Here is a 25,714-nt window from a genome sequence, read left to right as displayed (position 1 = left end):
GGTGGTCTAAATTTGTTCTCTGGTGTGGAGAGAGGTCCATTGATCCCTTGAAGGCTCGTCTGTCTAATATTCTACAATTTGCCCTTTCTCTTGCTCAGCAAGGCTTTGCTGTGGCTACTGTGAAAGGATATTTATCGGCTCTATCGGCTTTCCTTTGTTTGCCGGATCAGCCGTCGCTGTTCAAGTCACCTATTGTTCTTCGTTTTATAAAGGGCCTTACAAGCAAGTTTCCTCCTACTCCCTTTATTGTGCCTCAATGGGACTTAAATCTTGTACTAACCTATCTTTTGGGTTCTCCCTTCGAGCCCTTACACAAGTGTACCTTGAGGTTGTTGTCCTTTAAGACAGTTTTCCTCGTTGAAATCACCTCGGCAAGGAGGGTAAGTGAGCTTCAAGCTCTAAGTTCAAAACGCCCATTCTTGACCATTCATGCTGAACGAATGGTACTCAGGACCAGGGCTGCATTTTTGCCTAAGGTGGTAACTCCCTTCCATTTGGGGCAGTCCATTACCCTTACTTCTTTCTATCCTCCCCCTCACCCTTCCAAGGAGGAGGAGAGACTTCACCGCTTGGACCCTAAGAGGGCGGTGAGCTTCTACCTGGACAGGACAAGGGATTCCAGGATTGATGACCAGCTCTTTGTGGGCTTTGCTGGCTGCAGGAAAGGTCGAGCGGTGCATAAGCGCACCCTTTCCAGGTGGATTGTCTTGTGCATCAAGATATGCTACTCCCTAGCTGGTAAGGAGCCTCCGGAGGGTTTGAGGGCTCATTCTACCAGAGCAAAGTCTTCCACATCTGCCTTAACTAGGGGTGTTCCGTTGGAGGACATTTGTAGGGCGGCAATTTGGGCCTCCCTCCACACCCTCGCAAAACATTATTGCTTAGACACCGAGGTGAGGAGGGACGGACACTTTGCTCGTTCCGTCCTTCAGGATTTTCTGGTATAGAAGGGTGGACACCCTCCTCCGGGAGTGGGGACTGCTGTGGAATCTATTCACAAGGTGAGGAATCCACTGGCAGATGTATCCATCAGAAGAACAAGTTACTTACCTTCGGTAACGCTTTTTCTGGTGGATACAGTATCTGCCTGTGGATTCCTCACTGACCCACCCGCCTCCCCGTTGTCCATCCTTCTATACCGGTATTTCTATGCCTGTAATTCTATTGATGGGTTTCAAATGTGTTTATCACTGTCAAAGGCATTATGTTATTTCTTGTGCTTTATTTATTTTCCACACTGGGTGTGTTGATATGCATATTGTGTACTGTGTATACTGTGTATATATATTGCTGTCAGTCCGTCCGTGTGCCTCGTAGGCACGGAAAAAAAGGGGCGGAACTGACGTCATCACGCCGACGAGGTCTTCTTATGGAGCCGGTGACATCAGCGGAGTCGCGAGCGGAGCCGTGTCTCTGACGTCGTCGTCGACCCCATCGGCGTGGACTGCTACAAAAGTTTCCGAATGTTGCTGGCGCAGGGGATATTCACAAGGTGAGGAATCCACAGGCAGATACTGTATCCACCTGAAAAAGCGTTACCGAAGGTAAGTAACTTGTTCTACAGGTACAGTATGTTCTCGTTACTTTTGTAATCCAGTACTGGGTGCCTAGACTCAGTACTGGGACCTTTATCCAAAACATGTAAGTAATTAAGTTTTCAGATATTATACGATTTTTGGAGAATATTTAAAGATTGCAGAAATCGACACTTAGAAGAAATTTCACAGAAAAAGTCAATGGTTCCCATGGAAGAAAATTGAGTTAAGGGTAAGTACAGTTGTACGTATTTTTCAGAGTCAGTGCTGGGCACCAAGATCCAGCACTGGGAGCTCTCCTAAGAGCACGTGGGTAAATTCTTTTTTGTCACTCGGCTGATTTTTGGTGAATATTTGAAGATTTGAAAAGTCCACACTTAGAAGAAATTTCAGGAAAAAGACAGTCAATGTTACCCTATGAGGAAAATAGAGTTTGCGGTTTAAGGGTAAATACTCGACTGGCAGAGTTTAGGTTCTGGGCACACTCAGGGGACTCCCAGGGTCAGGTAGGTACAGTTGGTTCACCCTCAGCGGCTCTAGGGCGGCCGGGTGCAGAGAGAGTTAGGCCCAATGTTATCCTATGAGGGATAGGGGGGCCTTGTTTGGTGGCTGCTGACTGGCAAGCCACGCGGCTGTGGGAGCTGGGCTCCTGGTCACTTACTCAGGGCAAGTGGGGAAGTAGGTAGGTGTAGAGTTTTCACTGCCAGGGCCACTCGGGCGGCTGGGTGCAGAGGGCTTTTGAGCCTTCGGGCGCTCATTGGATTTCAATGGGATATCTCCGGTTTGGAAAAAGGCTGCAAGCTCGGGGACGAGGACTCTTCAGGTGCCACCACCACTTCGAGAGGTAAGTTGGGTAGTTGGAGGATAGGTAGGTACCCCGGGATTGGGCACAGGGGGCCGTGGGGCGCCGCGTGCAGGGGTGCCTTTAGGTGTCGGGAAATCTTACCCTCTGTTGATCGCGGTTGGGGGGGGGCACCTTGTTCTGAGGCTGCAGGCTTCTTCTGGAGTGTCGAGGGAGGTCCTTGTGTGCCGGACTCGGGGTCACAGTCGCCGTGGGGTCGTCCTCAGGGTCTTTGTTCACTCCGGCACTGGCCAGGCACGGCTGGTGCAGAGTGTGCTGGGTTCACGGTTCCGGGCTGCTGCCAGGGGTTAGAGATAGGTTTCGAGTCGAGCCTCTACTCATGGGAGTCCCAGGGGCTTAGAGCCAAAAGGTAGCCAGGTCCTCCGGGGTTGGTGAGGTTGCTAGCCACAAGAGATGCTGGGCTGGAGCAGGAGCAGGTTCGAGGGTCGACAGGCCGGTAGGGATGGGGCCAAAGCAGTTGGTGTCTTCCTCTTTTCAGCAGCTGCAGGGCAGGTCTTCTTTCTTCTTGCTCTTCGTAGTTTTGAATCTGGAATCTGGGGAAGGAAGGGTCAGGGTGCCCCTAAATACTAGATTTAGGTGCGTTACAGGTAGGTGAAGGGCAGGGACCAATGGGTCCCCGTCCTGGGATGGGTACACCCCCTATCCTGCCTCTCTCCTGTGGGAGGGCGGCAGTAGCCTAGTCCTGATAGGGTAGGGGTCCCCATCTTCAAGATGGCGAGAGCCCGGGGATGTGCTTCACCTCGCCTCCCCCACCTGAGGGGTGGGGTTGGCAGGCTGGCACATCCCCTGTCCTTATTTGGGGTTTCTGGCCAAAGCTTCCTGCCAGAGTGGGGGGTTGCAGTGGCCTGGGGAAGCTCACAGAGGCGGCATGCCTTTGAAGCTTCCCTCTGCCCATCCTGGGGGAGGAGATTTAGCACCTCGCCCAGGATGTGCATTGTTGCAGGACCAGGAGAGCAGGGGCTCTCCTACCCAGGGGTCCAGCAACATGTCTGCTGGGTGGCAGCCTAGGCAGCCTCAGAGCAGACGTGGATTTGTAGGTTGGGTTTAAGGGGGCACCTCTAAGATGCCCTCTGGGGTGCTGGGTACATTAAATCCCACACTGGCATCAGTGTGGGTTTAATGTGCTGAGAAGTTTGATACCAAACTTCTCAGTCTTTAGTGTTGCCATTATGGTGCTGTGGAGCTCGTGTTTGACGAGCTCTCAGCACCATGTACTCTTAAATGGCAGCACTGCACTTAAAGGGCACAGGAATGGACCTGGGCACTGTAGGGGCACAGGGCTCCTGCTCCTGTGCCCACACCATTGGCAAAGGGCACCCAGCTAGAGGGGTGACTGATGTATGCCGTGGCAGTGTAGGTGATGGGCATGGCACACAGGGATGTGTGCCATGTCGACTTTGTTTTGTCTTGCACCCAAACACTCAGCCTGCAAAGGCAGTGTATGTGTGTAAGGGTACAGGGCCTCTAAGGGTGGCACAAGGAGTGCTGCAGCTCTTAGAGGCCTTCCTTGGTCACAAAGCCCTGGGTACTTAGGGTACCATTTACCAGGGGCTGACATGTGGCCAGGGTTTGCCAATTTGGGTTTGTTTTGTTTTAGGGAAGGAACATAGGCCCTGGGCACCTGATTGGCAGGAGTCCAGGGCACACTCAGTCAAAGTACATTCAGCAATTCAGCAAAAAGTGGGGGCATACCATGCAAGAAAGATGGCACTTTCTCACAACTACTCTGACTCAGTGAGACGCACAACACAGCCCATATCAGGGGGATGACTATGATGTGGAACCATCTATCCTAGCTAAAGCATCTCTACCTGATGGCTCCTCATTTCATAGTGTGATACAAAGACAGCAGAGTATCACAAACTGTGAATGCAAATGACAGAGTAGGAAACCGATTTCCTATTAGAAACACTTTCCAGAACGAAACGCACAGTTCTGGAACTACCAACGATAGGCTGTATTCTGAAAATGTCTAAAGACATTTTTAAATACCAAGTCAGATCAAGGGTACTTGTACCTAGAATTAAAAAAAAAAGTACAACCTTCACCTTCTGACCCTCTCTACATTTAGAGGTCACCCGACTGCAATCTCCTTAGTCTTGACTACAGTTTGTAAAAGAGCAGCATCACAAAGCATTAGGGATGCTCCACCTTCCGACAAGAAGAATAAACGCATTGACACTGCAGGAGAAAGGGTGCAGCAGGATATGCCAATCACTTGCGAATTGCAAATTCCATGGTCCTCCTATCACAGTATAATAGAGATGGAAGAATTATTACAGAATCTCCCTGAGCAATATAAGAATAAAGAGGAAGATCTGATTGCAGATGGAAGACAAATAACTAACACAACAATTCGATGTGCTCTAGATAGTGCAGACACAACTGCAAGAGGCATTAATTCCTTGGTGATGCTCTGTCGACATGCATAGCTTCGAATATCAGGGCTCAAACCATAAGTGCAACATAACAGTTGATTTAGTACAGAAGTCGACACGCAACTCGAGAAAATCAAAAAGGACACATACAGCAAAATCAATGGGAGCTTTGCAGTCCACTATGCAAAACCTCCGGCCCTTTCGTGGTACCAAGGAAGAGGGGCCTCAAAGAATAACACCCCAGGGACCCCAAGTCACCAATAACAGAAGCAACAAGCAATCCGTGAAAGGATGTTACACAGGTAGTTTTAAATAAGAGGCAAAGATAGAGCGATCACAAACAAAGGGAGCATCTACCTCAAAACTGACTTCCCAACCTTTTCCCCTGAACACACCTCACCTGTTTCAGGCTACAACAATTTCATCAGTTGTGGGTGGAAGTAACAAAAGACCAGTGGGTGTTGGAGATAATCAGTTAGGGATATTGCCTAGTGCGCAAATCTCAGTCACCAAATACCCACCTAGGAAATACTCCCTCAGTACTCATCATTTACACCTGGTGAAAGAAATAGAGGCATTATTACAAAAAGAGGTCATAGAACCTGTCAGATTCAAACATCAAGTGAAAGAACTATACTCTCTATACTTCCTAATAACCAAAAAGGATGGAAAGCTCCATTCCAAACTAGACTTACGCCCACTCAGTCAACACATCCTATGACCTAGTGACACTACAGGATGTGTGATACCACTACTGCAGGAAGGTGACTTCCTGACAGCATTAGATATGAAGGACTCATACTTTCATATACCAATCCATCCGGCACATCGCCGTTCGCTCCGGTTTGTTTTAAGTGGACGTCACTGTCAGTTCAAGGTACTACCATACGGTGTAACAGCAGCTCCACATGTGTTCAGAAAATGTCTAGCTGTAGTAGCAGTAATTTTGAGAAGGGAGAACATCCATGTCTTTCTTTACCTCTGCGAGTTGCTGATCAAGAGTTCCAGAAAACCGAAATGTCTACAAGAAGCCACTATCAACCTCTTGCACACATTAGAATTAACATTAAATGCAACAAAATCAAAGTTTCTCCTACTGCAAATACAGCAATACTTGGAAGCAATCTTCAGTTCAATCACAGCGAAAGCTTACCCAAATCCACAGAGGGTTCTCAGTCTCCAGGGTTCAGCCAAATCGTTGCCTATCAGTGAAAATGGTGATGTCTTCTTGGTATGATGGCTTCTTGTATAGCAATAATTTCACATGCAAGGCTAGATATGCGACCCCTACATAAAGTATCTATTGTATGTTTCACCCATGGTTCATCAGGCAAATCAATGGTAGAATACACAAAAGGGAGCAGCCTTCAAGGACCCTATCCTGAAAGTTCAATTATTACGGATGCATTACTCATTGGTTGGGGTGCTAACATGGCGGACATTAAAGTTCAGGGTCACTGGTCTGAACAACAAACATTTCGAATCCATGTCCTAGAACTACTAGCCGTACAAATGGCTCTCAAAGCATTCCTACCCAACATAACAGGGAAGAATGTTCTTCTACACACAGGCGATTTGACTGTGATGTACGACATCCAGAAACGGAGAGAGACCCATTCATTGCAGTTGTCTCAACTTGCACACCTCATGGAAATGGGCCATCAAACACAAAATCCACCTACTGGTACAATACATACCTGAGTGTGCAACATGTTAGTGGACCTACTAAGCATAACACAAGAAGAAGTCTACCAATAGGAAGTCTATCAAACATACTTCCAACAATAGATCTCTTTGCCACCGCAGAAAACGCAAAATGCCAAAACTTCGCATGCAGGCACCCACATTCCGGATTTAAAGGCAATGCTCTATGGATGGTACTGGTCAGGAATATTTGCATACGCTTTTCCGCCTCTCCCGCTCATTCTTTATCTGGTCAGGAAACTCAGACAAACCTCACTAAAAATGATACTCATAGCCCCAACATGGGCACGCCAACCATGGCACAGAACACTATTGGAGCTGTCCCTAGTACATCACAATAAGCTAGCAAACAATCCAGATCTTCTCACTCACAGCAAGTGCAGAGCCAGGTACCCGAATGTACAACAACCCAACCTTGCAATCTGGCTCCTGAGATCGTAGAATTTGGGCACTTACAATTACCACCAGAATGTATGAAAATTTGAAAGGAAGCCAGACAACCAACCACCAGGGCTTGTTATGAAGCAAAATGGAAACCCTTTGTCCATTATTGTGCTGTGAACTATATAAAACCAAGCTCTCCATCTGAACAACTGGAATTCTACTTGTTAAATCTTCAAAAATCACATCTAGCATACACTTCTATAAGACTGCATTTAGCAGCAATCACTGTATATCTGCAAAACCGAAGAACTCAATCTTTTTCCGCATGCCAGTAATAAAATCATTCATGGAGGGACTCAAGAGTAATTTTGCAGCGTGAATCTTTCTGGATTCACTATGCTGTGCATTATTCCGCGATCTGGTGGTTGGGTCCGGATTCGTAGTCTTTCTTTTTTTTTGTAGCCCAGGTGGGTGTCGACGTCCCACCATTTGGTGTACCTCTCGTGACGTCGGCGTGCTTCCTGCGGAAGTCCCACCTTTGGGGCGCCATCTTAAGATACTTTTTTTCCGCTGTTGGGTCTGGATCGTCAACCAGAAGCTCCAGAGTTTGAACGAAGAAAGAAGAGCACGAGTTTCATCGAAGGAAAGTCAAGCGAAGACTACAGAGAGGAAGAACATAGAGCCGGGACGACGGAGAAGGAAGAGAACATCGAAATCTTCGACGTCCAACGGAGAATGCGCACTCAGGGACTCTGAGCGCAGGAATGGACAAAACACCGTTTAAATTCTGCCGTAACTGCGCGCAGAAGGACCAACATCCGGTCTGCAACCTTTGCCTGCCTATCGACCACGAAAGCAAGGACTGCAACGCCTGCTCCGAGAAGAGACAACTTCAACATGGAAGGTAAGGGTAAGGCCCTGTCTCTGTACGACCTGGGCCTCTCCACCGACGATGAAGACAACATCGCCAAGGGACCTGATGACTTCACGGTCGCAGAGACCGATAAGAAAACGTCTGACAAGGTAGGAGAGATGTCGAGCACAAAAACCCCGAAAACCAGATAGGAACACCGGCGCCGAAAAGTTCGACGACCTCGAGTGGATCCAAGGACGAAAGGCCCAGCGGATCCTTCGAGAGACTCCCAGGTGCCGAAGGCCGCCGAAAAACCAGGCTCGTCGAAACAGGCCCACGAGGTGGGGCGTTCGACTTCGAAAGTCAAGGCCGCGTCGACGCAAGCTCAGTCAAAAAGATCAGCGCTCAACGCGATCATGCCTCCGAAATGGAGAAGAAAAAGAGAAGGCTCAAGGCGGAGATGGAGAGCATCCTTCAGAGGAAGAAGGAGTTCGATGAAAAGATGAAGGGATTCACAATCCCAGCGAAACCGGCGACGGTTCTCGTCGAAGTCGAGAAGCAGGAAGAGTTCGACACCGAAGAGCAGTCGAAAGCTCCCGAAGAAGGGGAAGAAGATCTCTATTATGAGGGAGAAGGAGAAGAAGAAGAGGAGGAGGAGCAGGCAATGTACGGCTCGGCACCGTCGACGACGCAAGAGCTGGAATGGCAGGACCTCGACGCCGAAAACCCAAAAGAGCCCGTAGAGACATATCCTTCGAGGCCTTCGCCGCCAGATGATATTGGGGCGTACACCATGGTCGTCAAAAGCGCAGCTGCAGCTTTTGGCGTTAAACTAGAGGAAGAGAAACCGAAGGCAGATTTTCTACTCGAAACACTGCTACCCATCCAAACTAGGAGCCAGTTCCTCCCCATGCTCCAAAGTGTGATGAACCAAGGGAAAGAGACGTTTTAAGGACCTAGAAACATGCCGATCCATCACGCCCAGAACAGAAAAGAAATACAAACACTCCTCACAGGACCCGCCATATATCAAGGGATCTGTCACTGCTGACTCCATTATTGCATCCACAGACAGAAAAAGGGCCAATGTCCCGGTGACCTCGGGGCCACCTCCTGACAAGGAGAGCAGAAGGATGGCCCTCACTGGAAGGAAAATAGAGAGGAACGCCGCAATGCACTGGCGCATGGCGAACTCAAATGCGCTACTGAACAGGCACCAGTACCAACATTGGGACGAGATGGGGGACCTAATCAAACATCTTCCGGAACAATACCAACAGAGGGCTTCCCATCTAGTGGAAGTGGGGAAGAATATAGCTAACTCATGCCTTAAGACGGCATTAGACTGGGCAGAGACTTCAAGCAGACTGATGGCGATAGGAATCACTGAAAGGAGGCAGGCCTGGCTCAGAATTTCAGGATTCAAACAAGAGGTCCAGAATAATATACTGAATACCCCTTTCAACGGAGAGACACTGTTAGGGGCACCGGTGGATGAGAAGCTCACCCAACTCAAGAAAGAGAATGAGACGGCAAGGTCCATGGGGGCCCTGCAATTCAGGGGGATGCGAAGAGGTTCCCCGACTCGGTTACCTTTCGGAAGGGGAGGTAACCAGCCGGGAACGTCTCACCAACCCACCTCAAAGTGACTTTGCACGAAGAAGATGGCTCACCCACAATATACCTCCGAGGGTGGAGCACAAAAGGAACAAAATTGAGGGGGTACACAAACCAAACGCCCACGAGCATGCAACTCCAGTAGGCGGAAGACTGAGGCTTTTCCTCCGGGAATGGCAAAAAATTACTACAGACAAATGGATACTCAACATCATTCAGTACGGATACTGCATAGAGTTGGAAAGGAGCCCTCCAAACAGAAAACCAAAAAGAAGGGAACACTCGAGACAGGAGCTAGCACAACTCGCAGAGGAGGCACTACAGCTGCTCCAAAAGGAGGCCGTAGAACCAGTTCCTTTCAAGGAGAGGAACAAAGGAGTGTACTCAAACTACTTCCTGGTACCAAAGGTGGACGAAACCCTAAGACCCATCCTGGATCTACGGTTCCTAAACAAGTACGTAAGGACGCAAAAATTCAAAATTACGTCTCTACAAGAACTACTCCCACAGATGGGAGACGGGGACTTCATCTCCACAGTGGATCTCAAGGACGCCTACCTGCACATCCCAATGAACAGGCAGCACAAAAAACTGTTAAGGTTCACAATCAACAAGAATCACTACCAATTCACAACCCTGGCATTCGGGCCTAAGTCCGCACCAAGGGTTTTCACAAAATGCCTTGCAGCGGTAGCAGCGTACCTGCGGAGGGAAGGGATTCATGTGTACCCTTACCTTGACGACTGGCTAATAAAAGCAAGTTCGCGCGAAAAATGCGAGGAACACGCACAGCGGGTCACAAGGACACTAATGAACCCGGGGTTCTCAATACACTGGGGGAAATCGTCAATGAAACCAGAGCAGGTGAAGATATTCCTGGGGGCACAGATCAACACCAGAGACAGATCGGTGATGCCCAGCGAGAAAAGAACAATAGCCCTACTGAAGGAGACGCGCCTCTACCAGAAGGGGCAAGCTCTGACATTGAGAACAGCGAGCAAGATCATGGGGATGATGGCATCATGCATCCACCTAGTCCCCAATGTACGGCTTCACATGAGATCGTTCCAGGAATGGCTGCAACAACAATGGTCACAAGCAAACGGAAGTTGGGAGGATCTAGTGGTTGTTACGCACGCAGTGCAAGAGGAGATAGCATGGTGGAACAGGGAGAACATAACTATAGGAAAGCCCTTGACACCACCATGCCCAGCTGTGACCATTACCACAGACGCATCCCAGATAGGAGGGGGAGCGCACATGAACAAGCTCAGAGTGAGGGGTCTGTGGACTCCAGCAGATGCGGTCAGACACATCAACTACCTGGAACTGAAGACCGTACTGCTAGCCCTGAAGGCCTTCCAGAGGCAGCTATACAACCAAAAAGTGTTGATACAGACTGACAATACTACCACAATGTTCTACATCAACAAGCAGGGAGGAACACAATCGTTTCCCCTTTCCACTCTGGCACAAGAGATTTGGAGATGGGCCATCCCACTCAAAATAGACCTGCTGGCGATACACCTACCAGGGAAGGACAATGTGGAAGCCGATTGGCTCAGCAGGCAGACCTCGGCATCCCGCGAGTGGGAGCTCAATGGACAGGAAATGCAAAGGCTATTCAAAAGGTGGGGTACACCGACAATAGACCTGTTTGCAACACACCTGAATGCAAAATGCCGAAACTTCGCATCCAGACAACCAGAAAAACAATCCCAGGGGAATGACCTATGGATAAGTTGGTCAAGGACATTTGCATATGCTTTTTCACCAATACCACTGATACACAGGGTACTAAACAAGTGCAAGACCAGCAACATGACAATGATCCTGGTGGCACCACAGTGGGCAAGACAGACCTGGTACTCACATAGTGGAGATGGCACAGGGACCTCCACACAAATTCGCAAAAAGAAAGGACTTGCTCTCCATGCAGAACGGAGAGGTTCTACACCCGGAGCCAGAGAGCCTCGGACTGGCAGCTTGGCTCCTGAAGACAGAGTTCGCACACCTTAAGCTACCTCCAAGCACTATGCGAGTGCTGCGGGAGGCAAGGAGACCATCAACAAGAAAATGTTATGGGGAATAGTGGAAAAGGTTCACAATGTGGTGTAGCAAAAATAAACTGCAAAATAAATTGACAAAGGAATCAACGGTGCTTAGATACCTCACACACCTTCTAAAGGCGAAACTATGCTCATCCTCGCTGAGGGTCCACCTAGCGGCGATCGTAGCTTACACACGAGGTGAGACAGGAGGAAGCTTCTTTACGTCACGGGTAGTAAAGAGATTCCTGGAAGGGGTAAAAAGAATAGCGCCACCAAAGAGGATGCCGCCTCCGGCATGGAACCTCAACATAGTCCTGACGGAACTTATGAAGGCGCCCTTTGAGCCCATTCACAAGGCCTCCCTTCAAATGCTAACAATGAAGACAGCCTTTCTGGTGGCAATAACCTCCCTGCGCAGAGTAAGCGAGCTGCAAGCGCTAACGCTGCAAGAGCCCTACATCCAGATACACAAGGACAGAGTCGTAATGAGAACGGACCCACACTTCATGCCAAAGGTGGTGTCAGCATTCAATATAAATCAAACAATTCAAATACCAAGTTTCTTTCAGAACCCAGCAACAAGTGCAGAGGGCACTGCACACTCTAGACGCTAGAAGGGCGGTGATGCACTACATCGAGAGGACCAAAGAACACAGGAAAACCGAGCAGTTTTTTGTGTCCTTCGCAACGAGCTTCCTGGGTAGACCAGTGACAAAAAGCACCATCGCACGATGGATTGCACTAACAATAAAATTCTCCCACAAACAGGCGGGCAAGAACTATCCGAGGGGCCACGGGCCCACTCCACAAGGAAGAAGGGAGCAACAATTGCCTTTCTGGCAAATACACCCATTCAAGACATATGCCTGGCGGCAACATGGGCTTCGGTGCACATGTTCACCAAGCACTACTGCGTGGCTATACAGATGAACAAGGAAGCACAAGTAAGACAGAAGGTGCTCCAACATATATTCAACGACCAACGCTCATCTTCCACCCAGCCGCCACAGAGATAACAAACCGCTACAAAATCTATGCACAGCATAGTGAATCCAGAAAGATTCACGCTGCAAAACGAATAGTTTCTTAACTGTCGGTGTAGTTTTGCAGCTTGAAGATCTTTCTGGATTCACTAGCGAACCCACCCACCTCCGCCAGGAAGATGAGGCAGGAGAAAAAGGGTGGAAGGACAAAGACTGAAATAACAAGATAATACTGAAAGGATATATATAAGGAAATTACTTAACGCCTAGGGTTTTAAAAAAATAAATAAATAAATAAGAGGAAGGGAAAAAAGAACCGGAAGATGGCGCCCCAAAGGTGGGACTTCCGCAGGAAGCACGCCGACGTCACGAGAGGTACACCAAATGGTGGGACGTCGACGCCCACCTGGGCTACAAAAAAAAAAACAAAAAAAAAGAGACTACGAATCCAGACCCAACCACCAGATCGCGGAATAATGCACAGCATAGTGAATCCAGAAAGATCTTCAAGCTGCAAAACTATACCGACGGGTAAACTATTCGTTCCTCTACGTACACCACCTGTACCATCATGGAACCTAAACATTGTGTCAACTCGATTCATTTCCACACCATTTGAACCTACACATAAATGTAACAATTGCAGAAAGGGCACTACATACACTGGATGTTAAAGCCCTATTTGGAAAAAACTGAAACATTTCGAACAACTATTTGTAGCTTTTTTAAACCCAATTAAAGGTTATTCCATTTCAAAAGCAGGAATTGCTACATTGGTAAATGCATACAAATTTGCTACATGAAAGCAAAAATACCAAGACTGCCCACAATGCCAAGGGCTCATTCCACAAGAAAAGAGGGAGCAACAATGGCCTTCTTAGGAAATATCCTGTAACAAACATCTGTAAAGCTGCAACATGGAAAAACCTACAAACATTTACCAAACACTATTGTGTGGGTATACTTGCAACTCAACAATCTCTATTGGGACAAACCGTACTCCTTATTTCAAGAAATTGCACCGTCTGATGCTTTAAGCCACCGCAAGAGGAGTACTGCTTTACAGTCTATGCATAGCATGTGTATCTGCAGTCAGCACATGCTACAAATGGATTGTTACTTACACTGTAAGCATATATTCATAGCCCATAGTGCTGCAGATTCACATGCACCCTCCCAACTCCCTGGCAGGTATTAGATGGTGTCAATATAAACTAAAATGTACACAAGTTCAACAGCAAACGCTAACTTAACAAACTGTCCTCACTTCCCACATGGCAGGGAAAAAACAGTCTAACAAAGGAGCTATTGAACGTGCGCATTACCTTGAGGAGGAGGAGATATGATGCACAACATTGACCATAAAAGACTTCCTTGAGAAAAACAAATTGCAGAGTCCAGGCCCAACACTAGATGGCAGGAATGCACATGTATAGCATGTGAATCTGCAGCACTACATGTACAGATAGATGCTTACGGGGTAAGTAATATATTCCTTCCTCGTCATAGGATCTTTACTGTTGGTCTTAAGCATTGGAAGCAAATCCCCAGATGTTTGTGGCTCTCAGCCATGTGGAATAAAAATGGGGAGCAAATACCCAGTCTCTTCATCTGCATACAAGTATGTTAAACCTTTTATCCCACCTCAAGGTATATTTATTTATATATTCGATAAGACGTTTTCTGGGGTCCCTGCACTCTTTTGGGAGTTTAACTTTTATAACTTTAATGAAGATCACTATGAAGTAGAATCAGGGCTAAAAGTAAGTTACCATTTTCTCTTCTTGTGGAATGATGGATTTCATATTCATTGAAATGAATTAATAGTTTTTCCCTAGTGATGAACAGCAACTGTTTAACAGTCGCAAACCTATTTTTACGTAGTGATGATGTATTATCCTAAATCTCAATGCTCCTGTGCACATTTCATACAGATGACTGCACATCATGGTAATTATGTGCGCTTAGTCAACATTCAGTCAAGAAAGTGCCTCGAAGTTAAATTTCTGCTTGGTCCATGGAGTTTAGCTAATCTCATGTGCTGACTGGGTGAAGATTAGAAACCTAAAGGGATGTTATTTATCTCACACATCACTGTACTCAAATATAAGAATGTCATGCGAACTTGTTTTGTTTTAAATGATTAATTCGATTTACCATCTGTTTCACAGTTTTGCAGTTTTTTTTTTGTTAATGGTCTTCTTTCATTCTATCTTTAATATTTTTCTGTTGATATCAGTTGAACTTTCCCACTTTCTTGCATTGAGAGGAAATTGGTCAAAGCAGCAAATGATGTACATCATGAAATCAGTTATTTCCCTTCTTGTGTTGCAGATATTAACCAGTGAATCACCATCGCCCCCACCAGGCTTAACCAAATCCAACACAATCATCCCCATCAGTTCCACTAATCACAGTGCACGGTCACCCTTTGAGGGAGCCACAACGGAATCACAGTCACTCTTCTCGGACAATTTCCGGCATCCGAATCCTATACCCAGTGGACTTCCTCCCTTCCCTAGTTCTCCACAGACCTCCAGTGACTGGCCCACAGCTCCAGAACCACAGAGCCTTTTCACATCAGGTATGTTCATGAATGTTTTACAGTTGGGCTAGTTGGTGTCCATTATAATTTGCAAGCTTACACAGGGGGAAGGAAGGCCAGCAAAAAAAAGAAACTTCCTTACATTTTGCGAGGGGAGGTGTTGATAGAGGATCAGTTGCTAGCTATATACCCATTTACTTTTGCTCATTGTTAAAGTTTCCTTCATTTGAGTTTTAGGCATAGACTTTCAATCCGCCTTTATTGCAGTAATGTGGCCAGATACAAATATTGCATCTTTGTTAAACTCTCATCGACAGTAAGCATTCAAGAATGGTCCTTTGTTTAATGATGTCTGCTTGATTTAGGAGGCATATTGTGGCATCATTCAACAGATGTCATCTTTAAGGGACTTGTGTTAAGGATTCCAACATCTAGAGCTCCATTTTAAATCCTTTACCCGTTCATTTCTAAAGCACTAACATTTATCCCTCCTAACTGAGCAACAGTGTGTGACTGTGCTGTCGCCAATATTTGTTATGGGATCATCCCTCTAGAATGCTCTAAAAGTTGGAGTTTTTTATTGTTTATTTTAACTTGTGAACTGAATAACTGTAAAACAGGCAGTTGCTGAAGTTATTTACATTGAAAGCTGTGAAATCATTATTAGACAACTCCTTTGCCAGATGATAGGCAGGAAATCAGTATTTCAAGTCTATATCCCACTTTCAAAAAGTTCCCTTTGCTCTGTAAACGACCCAAATATGACAGATTCTGCCCCTTTTTATTATTGTGTTTTTTTGTTGAGCTGGAGAAAAGTCATGACATAGTTGGAACAGCCATCGGGGCTGTCTGGTTTTTCTTGTTCAGACTGAGATCATCCAGTATTTGCTTCTTTTGACTGGGATTTTTTAGTGTTTCCTTAGTTCTGCTGTCGGGTTTCTTGGTTCTTTGAGGGAATGCACTCTACTGCTATTATCAGATTTTATACGTCCATATTTTTTCTGCTATCCTCACTTGGTATATTTCATACCTGTAAAAACTGGGAGCAACAGACCACTCACCTCAAGTTTCAAAGTGTTTAAGGACACTTGAAGCAATGATTGCTGCTTCACTCACCACCTTATCAGTCCATTGTATTTCTTTTTAACTTGACTGTTTCTCGGTGTCCCCTTCATGCACCAGTCACTTAAATTAATAATAAAGCATTATACAAATGAGGTTAGTCATGTTACAAATAATTTTAAAACTGCTAGAAAAAGTCATATGCCAACTATTATAAAAATATTTAAGATTTGTATCCTCCTTAGTAGTTGGCCTTTGAAAGCGGGGAGAGCAAGAACTGAATAGCAGTGGGTGATAGCTATAGTTTTAGATCTAAATCATTTTCAGAAAAAGGGAAAAGTGGTCAAAGAATGCGCTCATTAACTACAACAACAAATTGAAAACTTTTGACCTGCCTTCCAGTAATGAAACATTGTGACTTTATCGGCATGGCTGTTGGCAGAGCATAAAAAAACATTCTTAACTGTGATAAAGCTACGCTTCTGATAGACAAAATGCAATTGAGTGAAAAATCTCCATTGTTAAAGCCCAGATTGACAGAAAAACAAAGTAGTTGATAACTATTTCTTGTGAATGTAGTAAATAAATGTTAAGCTGCAAAACAAAACCAATCGGCAGGCGTAGCTGCTCCTGGCCCTGCAACCCCATAACCCCTCATGTCCCCAAAACCACCCCTGCCCAATGCCCACCCTGTTTCGAGATGCTTGATACCTTTCAGGACCCTGGCAGTAAAAGAGGCTAGACTTAGTGTCTCCTGTAACCCCCAGCCCAGAAAAACAGTGATTGAAAATCCTATTCAAGTCTGTGCCATATCTAAGGAAGTAAATGTATTATCTAATTTATCCAGCTCTTCAACAAAGAAATCTGTGAAGAGACACTCTTGTGCCATGAGTCTCGCTTCAGAGGAGGCCTGCTCCACTAGTTTAGGCTAAATCTTCAACACCAACAAAGTCTTGTCTGCTGAGGTTGCAAAATTGTCTTGCACAGTGTTCATATGGCATATGTTGGATCCACTCTGATTTGTGATTCTGAGCCACCATGGTGCCTTCCCATTGATATCCATCTGTCAGACCTTTGGGATCCAACAGTTGCCACTTGTGCCACAATATAGTTTCCCAAATGGCATGTTGAATGCAAAACATGTCTTTCAAAATGCCTACAATTATCAATCAGGAATCCATCGTTCATTGAATTGAAATTGTATGTTTAAGGCATTTGTGCTTTGCATACTCCTGCCATCTAGTGTTGGGTCCGGATGTTTTCAAGTTGTTTTTCTTTGATTAAGTCTTTCCAGTCACGAGATTAGGTGACTCCTCCTTTTGGTGATACTGCGCATGGACATCGACTCCGTTGTTAGATTGTTTTATTCCGCCATCTGGTTCGGACATGTATTGCTGCGCTCTGGTTCGAAACCATTCTTCGGGTTCCCCTAAGTGTGCAATCCACTCTATAGTCAACAGTTTTGTATCATACGCATTTCCCACTTCTCCGCGTAGCGATTCGGTCAACGAAATCTCCAAATTTCGATCGGAAAGTTTCGTTGGCGGCCTTCGGGCCTAACCGCGTCGGTCCAGCTCTTCCCCGATGAAGAGGACTCTGTTCAAATTCTGTCCTCAGTGCCACGCCAAGTACACGCGCACTGACTCTCACAAGGTGTGTAACTTGTATTTGTCTCCGGGCACAGAGAAAGAAGACTGCAACGCATGCAAATCGTTTCAGTCGAAGAAAACTCTCTGCGATCATCTGGCTCGACGTCGGGAGATACAGCGCTAACACGTTGACAACACGCTTGATATCTTCAGTGAAGCCTCCGAGCTAGAGGACCTCGACCCCTTAGCAGCTGAGGAAGAACAGGCCTTCTCCTTGTTGGACTCCGATTCGGAGTTGGAGATAAACCTCAAGGTCGACGATGTGCCGCAGGGTGAGGGGAGTACAGAAGACCCTTTGCCCCGTCCGCCCACTCCCAAAAAATCTAAGGCTTCGGCACAACCTCTGCCTTCTGGCCAAGATCAGCACTGAGACCATGTTTCTGTAGCTCCGCCTCCTGGCTCTGCACCGAAACATGTCGTCACGCCTTCCGGCTCGAGACAGTCGGCCGAAATCCACTTAGGAGCCTAAACTTTCGGGTTGCAAGCACAAAGTTGGTTTGGCGAAAGAGAAACAGCCTTTGGAGCAAAAACCTTCCGTATCGAAAGGCCATTCCAACTCAGCCTGAAACCGTCGGTGCCGGAAACCAAAAATGTCCCTTCAGTACCTTCGGATCCGAAAATAGATATTGTACCATCCAAATCTGATCCCAAACAAAATAAACTTTACATTAATCCTAATACGCGAAATATGCACGCAAAGCCGCCTTCTAAGCACAAGCTTCCTGATGACGACAATATGATAGACTTCTAGCTGCAGATTCCTTAACTTTGAATTACCCAGGCGTCAGGCTGGATCCGGAAACTTATGCTGAGCCAATACCCCTTGTGCGCGACGTCGGGTGGGTCCGTGTGGCATCTGTTATGACGCCGCAGTACCTACATGGGCGCCACCCAGTCTCACGGACGTCTGTTATTTTCTTTCCACGCCAGTTGAGCGCCGATCCGGGAAGAGCTACCCCTGTACCGCTTTTTGGCAGGATTTTTTCTCGACTTTGAGTAGCGACTTCATATGCAAGGGATGTGTGGGAGGAAGACAGGTTTTAAACCTTGCAGGACTTGTTCCCGCATGTCGTCGGGTGGTGTCTTGAACACGACCACGATTCTAAGTCGTGTGCAGACTGTCGGGCGATGGCTCCGAAGACCTTGAGGGAGTGGGCGATGAAGTTGCTCGTGGCCTGACAGTCGATACCATTAAGCGAGACTCCAAGGAGGTCACAGCCCTGTTCGAAGAAGAGGTCGCGGGACTGCTCAATAAGCCCGAAGTCCACTTCCTCCCATTCGAGGTAGTCTGGGCACTCGGGAGAGAGGCATAAGCAGTCCAAGCTGACTCCGACTTCACCTCAACTGGCATCCGTCGTCGAGGGAGGTAAGGAGTACCAGCGCTCTAGGCACGGTTCTGCGGAGCTGAAGCCAGAGTCAACTTCGCGCCTCCCACCCTTTCCGGGAGCCGAGGCGACTTGCTCAAATTAAAGATTTTTACGATACCATGCGCCATGTATTTGAGTCGAACAACCCCGTTTGTGAGCCATTGGGCCCCACAAGGTTGGATGGGGCCCCATCGGGTTTGACTGCTTTGGCCACGGCGCCTGCGGGGTCTCAGGGATCCGATCCCGAATCAGAGTCTACGCCGGTCGTGCCATCGTGACCTCCCACAGGCGTTGAACCCGAAGTCGGTGCCTGCGACATCGCCGATGCCCATCGGTGACGCAAGCCCCATCCTCATCCCCGACGACACGGAGGTAGAATGACGTTGAGCGACGCTGATTCCGACGTCGACAGAACCCAGGAGTTATATGTTTTCGCCTGAGCACTTTGTGGACGTGCTGGGCTCCGGAGAGGAATGGGAGGAGTCTGGAGACCCATTAGAGAACCAGGATGTCTGAGGAGACTATAGACTGGTATTGAGAACTTGGGGAAGCCAGTAGTCTGTATACTTCCCCAGAAGTGTACAGACTACTGCTCTCTCCTCCTACAGTGGCTACGGAGGAGGGGGCGTCCTATGCCATAGTTAAGAGAGCAGCTGAGGTCCTTTGTCTGGAGTTGCCCTCAGTGCAGGTCAGGACTAATCGCTTCACTGAAGTGCTTCAACCTGGGGCTTCCATCTCTGAAACCCTATTGCCCTTTAATGAGGCACTTACGGATGTCCTTCTAGGAACATGGTCCAAGCCTAGCACAGGGGCCGCTGAGAATAGGACGATTGCACGCCGCCATCGCCCAGCTCCGGGATACCCCAAGTTCCTCAGCCAACACCCCACCCTAGACAGTTTAGTGGTGCAGGTCTCTACTTCCTGGGGCACATTCCTTTCCGCCCCTCCGGATAGGGGATCCAAGAGACTGGACTCATTTGGGAAGATGTTTTCTTCCTCCAGTCTGGCATTGTGGTCGGTGAATACCGCATGCTTATTGGACCATTTCTCCCACTCTCTTTGGGAGACGGTTGCGCAGGAGCTGCCGTAAGTCCCGGAGGAGGCCCAGGCTGTGCTCTCACAAGCTGTCAAGGACGGGAGAGATGCAGCAAATTTCGCCATACGGTGTGGTTTGGATACGACCGATTCACTGGACAGATCAATTTCAATGACAGTGGCCTTGAGGCGCTACCCTTGGCTTCGTTCAACTGGCTTTTCGGGGGGATGTCCAGGCCAATTTCATGGACATGCCCTTTGATGCAACCCGCCTTTTTGGGGAAATGGCACATTCAGCCCTGGTCAGGTTCAAGAACTCTCGAGCTACGGCCAGATCCTTGGGCCTCTCCTCCACTTCTCGTGGCCAGTCTTCCTTTCGCGGCAACAGAGGGGTTTCCAGCTGCGTCAGCCCTATCCCAGCCACTGTCCCGCACAGACTGCCCAAGCCGGTTGGGGTGCCCATCTCAAAGATTACACACTTCAGGGACTGAGGGGGCAAAAATCACAAAAGTCTCCATTACCTAGAACTTCTGGCGGTGTTCCTAGCACTCAAAGCTTTTCAGACTCACCTCGTATGCAAAGCTGTCCTAGTCCGTATAGACATGACAGAAATGTACTATGTACAAAAACAGGGAGGGACACACACACACTCTCCAACTCATGCCTCTCTCAAAACATTTGGAACTGGGCAATACATAACAGGATCTATCTCCTGGTGGAACACCTTCCAGGAGTAAACAATCAGATTACCGACCTCAGCAGAAAGAGGCAGCAAATTCACGAGTGGGAACTTCATCCCCAAGTTCTCCATCAATGGGGATTGCCACAAATAGACCTGTTTGCCACAGTAGACAATGCAGAATGCCCAAATGTCGCATCCAGGTTCCCACACCCTCTAGCCAAAGGCAATGCTCTATGGATGAACTGGTCAGGAATGTTTGTCTACACTTTTCCACCTCTCCCACTACTTCCGTTACTGATTCGGAAGCTCAGGCAAACATCCCTCACATTAATTCTAGTAGCCCCCACATAGGCTTGTCAACCTTGGTACACCACCCTGTTAGAACTGTCAGTGGTTCCACATTAAAAACGACATCTCTCCTCCAGTCTCCTCACTTAGAGCCAAAGAGAAATCAGACATCCAAATTTCCAGGAGCTCAACATAGAAATTTGGCTCCCGAAGTCATAGAATTTGGTTACTATGCAACGAAGTGGAAACGATTTGTTGTCTGTTGTAATAACAACAAGATCAACCTCTAGATGCTTCTGTACAAAACATTATCTGTTACCCGCTGCACTTAAAGCAAACTGGGTTGACTTACACATCTATTTGTTTACACCTTGCAGTGGTAGCTGCATATTTGCAAAACAGACAACCTTTATCTCTATTCAAAATCCCTGTAATCAAAGCTTTCATGGAAGGCTTGAAAAGAGTAATGCCACCGAGATTTCCACCTGCACCAGTTTGGAATCTTAATATTGTCCTCACAAGAAATGGTTCCACCTTATGAACCCTTACATAATTGCCTTCTACAGTTTCTTTCATGGAAAATTGCTTTCCTCATTACCATCACTTCATTGAGGAAAGTTGGTGAGTTACAGGCATTAACCTTAGAAGACCCATTCTTTCAACTCCACAAAGATAGTTGTTCTCTGCACCAAACCAAAATTCCTTCCTAAAGTGGTAAGTTGCTTTTCATATTAACCAATCAGTTGAGTTTAGTGTGTTCTTTCCTCAACCTGATTCAGTAGCAGAACGAGCTTTCCACACGCTGGACGTTAGAGCCTTATTGTAATACATAGAAAGGACCAAAGATTTTCGCAAAACAATTTTGTTGCATTTGCTCCATCCCACAAAGGCAATCCCATCTCTAAATCTAGTATTGCAAGATGAATTGTTAAATGCATTTCAAACATGCTATGCTAAAGCAAAGATAACTTTATCCACACCCCTAGAGCGCGTTCTACACACAAAATAGGGGCTACTATGGCCTTCTTAAGCAACATTCCTCTAGTTGACATCTGTAAAGCAGCTACATGGTCCACACCAGACACATTTACCAAACAGTATTGTGTGGATGTGTTAGCACGACAGCAGGCTAATGTAGGCCAAGCAGTACTCAAGACACTATTTCAGACCACTGCAACACCTACAGGTTAGCCACCGCTTGGGGAGCATACTGCTATATAGTCTATGCAAAGAATGTGTATCTACAGAACACATGCCTTGAATGGATTATGTTACTTACCCAGTAAGCATCTGTTCTTGGCATGTAATTCTGTAGATTCATATGCGCCCACCCACCTCCCAGGACACCTGCCGTTGTTGCAGTTCTTCCTATTTACATACATATGCATGGACATCCCTATTCTACACATACGTACTCCATTCTCACCCTCTTGCGGGAAAACAATCTAGCTATGGGGTCGATGCCCATGCGCCACGAAAGGAGTAGTCACCTTACCTCATGACTGGAAAGACTTCGTGGTCAGTCCATTGGTTATTGGAGTTACATTTTCTTTGTGGTACACACGTGTCTGAGGTGTGATCATTAGAGGAGGTTATGTTGGAACCGAATGATTGCATGAGATTTAGAGTAGTTTATATGCAGGAATGGGATATAGAATGGAAGCAGAGGCACATTCAAAATAAATAAAGGGGAAATAGCTATACAAAGATTTGTTTATGCTGGATTGTATGCAGTAATAGGTGAAGATTTGTTCCTACAGCATTTAATTTGTGGATGTAAACCTATGGGGAGACAGTTTTAAAGGCTGCTCTAAAGGAATCTGGACTTTTTTCATTAAGTGGCAGATACTTGTTTCACTATAAAAAACATCGGATTTGCTCTGACCAGCCCGGACACCACAAAGGCAGTTCTCCGGCAGTCCTCAGTACCCCCTTCTATTTCGTTATATGCTCCATAAAATGAGGGTGCTATGTGCTACAGGGGCAGAAGGAGAACTGGCTTCACCTGCACGGTGTAGCTCTCGCCATAGGCTCTGGGGTGTGGCAGCTTTGAATGAGCAATAAAGAGCCCTTTACATCTTTTTATCTTGTCGCGTTGGCTGTGCTTCCAAAGACATGGGTCAAATGTCAGGCTGTGTCTTCTGACAAATTGCTGATCATTTTTTATTCGGAAGATTGGTGTTAGTTTTGTTTCTTCAACCGCGAAGTTAAAGGATGTTGTAAAGTTAACTATTAGATAACATTTCTGGGATACATGGAATGTGAAAGGATAGGACAACAGGTTATTTTTTTTCTAAACTAAACAAAATTTAAATCTTTAAATGAGTGGCACAAATATTTCAAAATGTCACCAGCTAAGAAAGGACCTGTTTTTGTAATTGTGAAGGGTGATGGAAACAAAGGGCCGAATTTACTAATGGCTTGCGATGCCTTTGAGTCATGCAAGGTGACACTAGCCCTTAAACTGGGGTTTACTAAGCAATGCATGGCTCTGCGTGGTTTACTAAAGCCAAGATTACACAAGGCAACGCATTTTGCTGCCTTGCTTTTTACCTTCTGTCAGGGGTGCGTTCCTAAGCATCCACCCATGGATTTTGGCACATTCCCAGATTTACTGAGTTGTAAACCTGGGAAATTGTACTCTTTCGAAAACCAGGCTTAATGAGGGGTAATATCTTAATGAGGAGTAATATCTTTTTTTTCTCCAAGTTACTTCCTTTTTCTATGTGTGATGCATTCCAGATCACACACAAAAAAATGAGAATGCCTTTAACGATTGTGTTTTTTGCAGGATCCTGTCCCTCACTGCACAAAAAAAATACTGCTAGTAATCCAGGCACCCTTGCACCATCATTGTGCAATTGTGTCTGCGTTGGTGCTTGGCTCCACAAAGTGTGCCAGCAGAAATGTTCTATATCTTTGTAAATATGGTGCATTTCTTCTGTCTCCCACGCAATGCAGCGCAGTCACTTTCCTGCTACGTTGTGTGGAAAGTTAGTAAATCTGCTCCAAAGATTTTAATGTGATTTAAAAAAATAAAATAAAAATAAAACACTTTACTTGGGGATGCACAATTAACTATTCCCTGAAACCAAATGTATACATATTATAGTTTGTGCAGTATTTAGTTTTATCAGTAAAACTGCATGTCTGTGCAAATTTTGTGGCCATTTCAATGAAAAATGTGCTGTCTGTAAATTGCATTGTGCTACCACACCATGGTTTAGCAACATATTTGCTACAGTGGGCTTAAAAATGTACAACCATCTACATATCACACCCATACCACGCTCCTGCTGAATGGCATGGCTCATTTGTTACACTTGTTTTGTGCATGTCACTTTAATTTTTTACCATCCCTAAAGACTATAGTCATGCAATATTGATGACGGCACAACCACTCTGAAAATTATTCCAGCACCAATGCCCCACACACCACACTCCTCTGGTCTTACCTTGCTGTCGCAAGAGCCTTGCCTTTCAAGGGGATGTGAGCCCATTTGCGAGTCAGCTCCTCTTCAAAATGATCAGACTGCTGAACTTGTGGCCAACTAACTTCCAGCCCCCTGAATTCTGTCTCTGGCGGCCTGACAATCTACCAGTTTCAGATAGGGATGGGCGAGAAGGTGGGACAATTGCCAGATATTTACTATAATAAAAAATTATTAACCAATTTGGGAATGCAAATCCAGCTGTAAAGAACCAAAACATTCCTCACCAGTAACCAGCCAAACGAAAAGTAAACAGGCAGTGGTCACTCGCATGAGCACCTACCTTCCAGCTGCTGAGCCACACAGAAATAAGCCGTTTTTGATACCTACATTGACTTTGTGGCGAGCTGCTGAGCGCCCATGGATTTTCCTCTGATAATGTATAACCCATCTGGTTTCTAATTTGTTTCAAAGAAGTTTAATTGGTATTGTAAATGTTACTAATATCTGTTGATATTACATCGTGGAAGGAAATGCATAATCTTGGTGTCCTACCTCCTGTCCTGACATAGAATTCTGAGTTGTGGTGAATTCAGGCCAATATACTGTAATACAGAACCTAATCCTTTCAAATCTTCAATGTTCGACGTCTAGAGAGAGACTTTGTTTTGGAGTTCAAAATAAGCCTGTAATAAGCAGAATTGTGGCAAATCAGTATTTGTCATCTCTTCTATAAGAACTATCCAGAACTGCTATCGAAACTTTTCTAAACTGACCGTATTTCTTCATGTCATCTGCCTTAAAAGATTTGGCTGCAGCGGTCCCTGTTTATGGTTTTGGGTATTTCGCATATTGTGATTTAAGCAACTTCTGCTGGTCCCACCTATGTCATTTATTTTTACTGCTATTTGTTCCTTTGAAGCTGGTACAATATTTTGCTTCGAGGAAACCTGAAACTTTACTTCAGAATAAGATGTTTTCTAAATTCACAAGCAGAAGACAAGCCTGTTTGGTAGGTCTCAATTTTTGTGATTTGTCATTAAAATTGATTGAGAACTTAGCTAGTCAAGAATGTGCTTTCTGTAATACTTTTATGAGCGTGATTACTGTTGAAAGTCTACACAGGAAATAGTAGCGGGTCTAAGGGAAAGGTTTCTAAGACCAGCGCAGATATGTTCCCCAAATACGACTATTACAACACAACAAAATATCCGCAGGTACGGTGTGCCTAATAAAGCTCTAAAGACATATAGCACAAGCAGAGACTTTTAAGGGGAATCCTTTAAGA

General features: G+C 46.2%; 1 protein-coding gene across 6 annotated transcripts in view; it reads left to right on the top strand.

Annotated features, from left to right (window-relative positions):
* Positions 1 to 25,714, top strand: part of CNOT4 (CCR4-NOT transcription complex subunit 4) — a 753,420-nt gene that overhangs the window by 487,890 nt on the left and 239,816 nt on the right. For all 6 annotated transcript variants that reach the window (XM_085651989.1, XM_085651993.1, XM_085651992.1 and 3 more), the window contains exon 10: positions 14,702 to 14,951. In XM_085651989.1, coding sequence (XP_085508115.1) covers positions 14,702 to 14,951 — 250 coding nt within the window. The remainder of the gene's footprint in view (positions 1 to 14,701; positions 14,952 to 25,714) is intronic.

Source organism: Triturus cristatus, chromosome 4_1 (genome assembly GCF_964204655.1).
Source record: "Triturus cristatus chromosome 4_1, aTriCri1.1, whole genome shotgun sequence".
Classification (NCBI taxonomy): domain Eukaryota; kingdom Metazoa; phylum Chordata; class Amphibia; order Caudata; family Salamandridae; genus Triturus; species Triturus cristatus.
The sequence above is the reverse complement of the archived record's forward strand: the minus strand, read 5'-3'. Positions and strand labels throughout refer to the sequence as shown.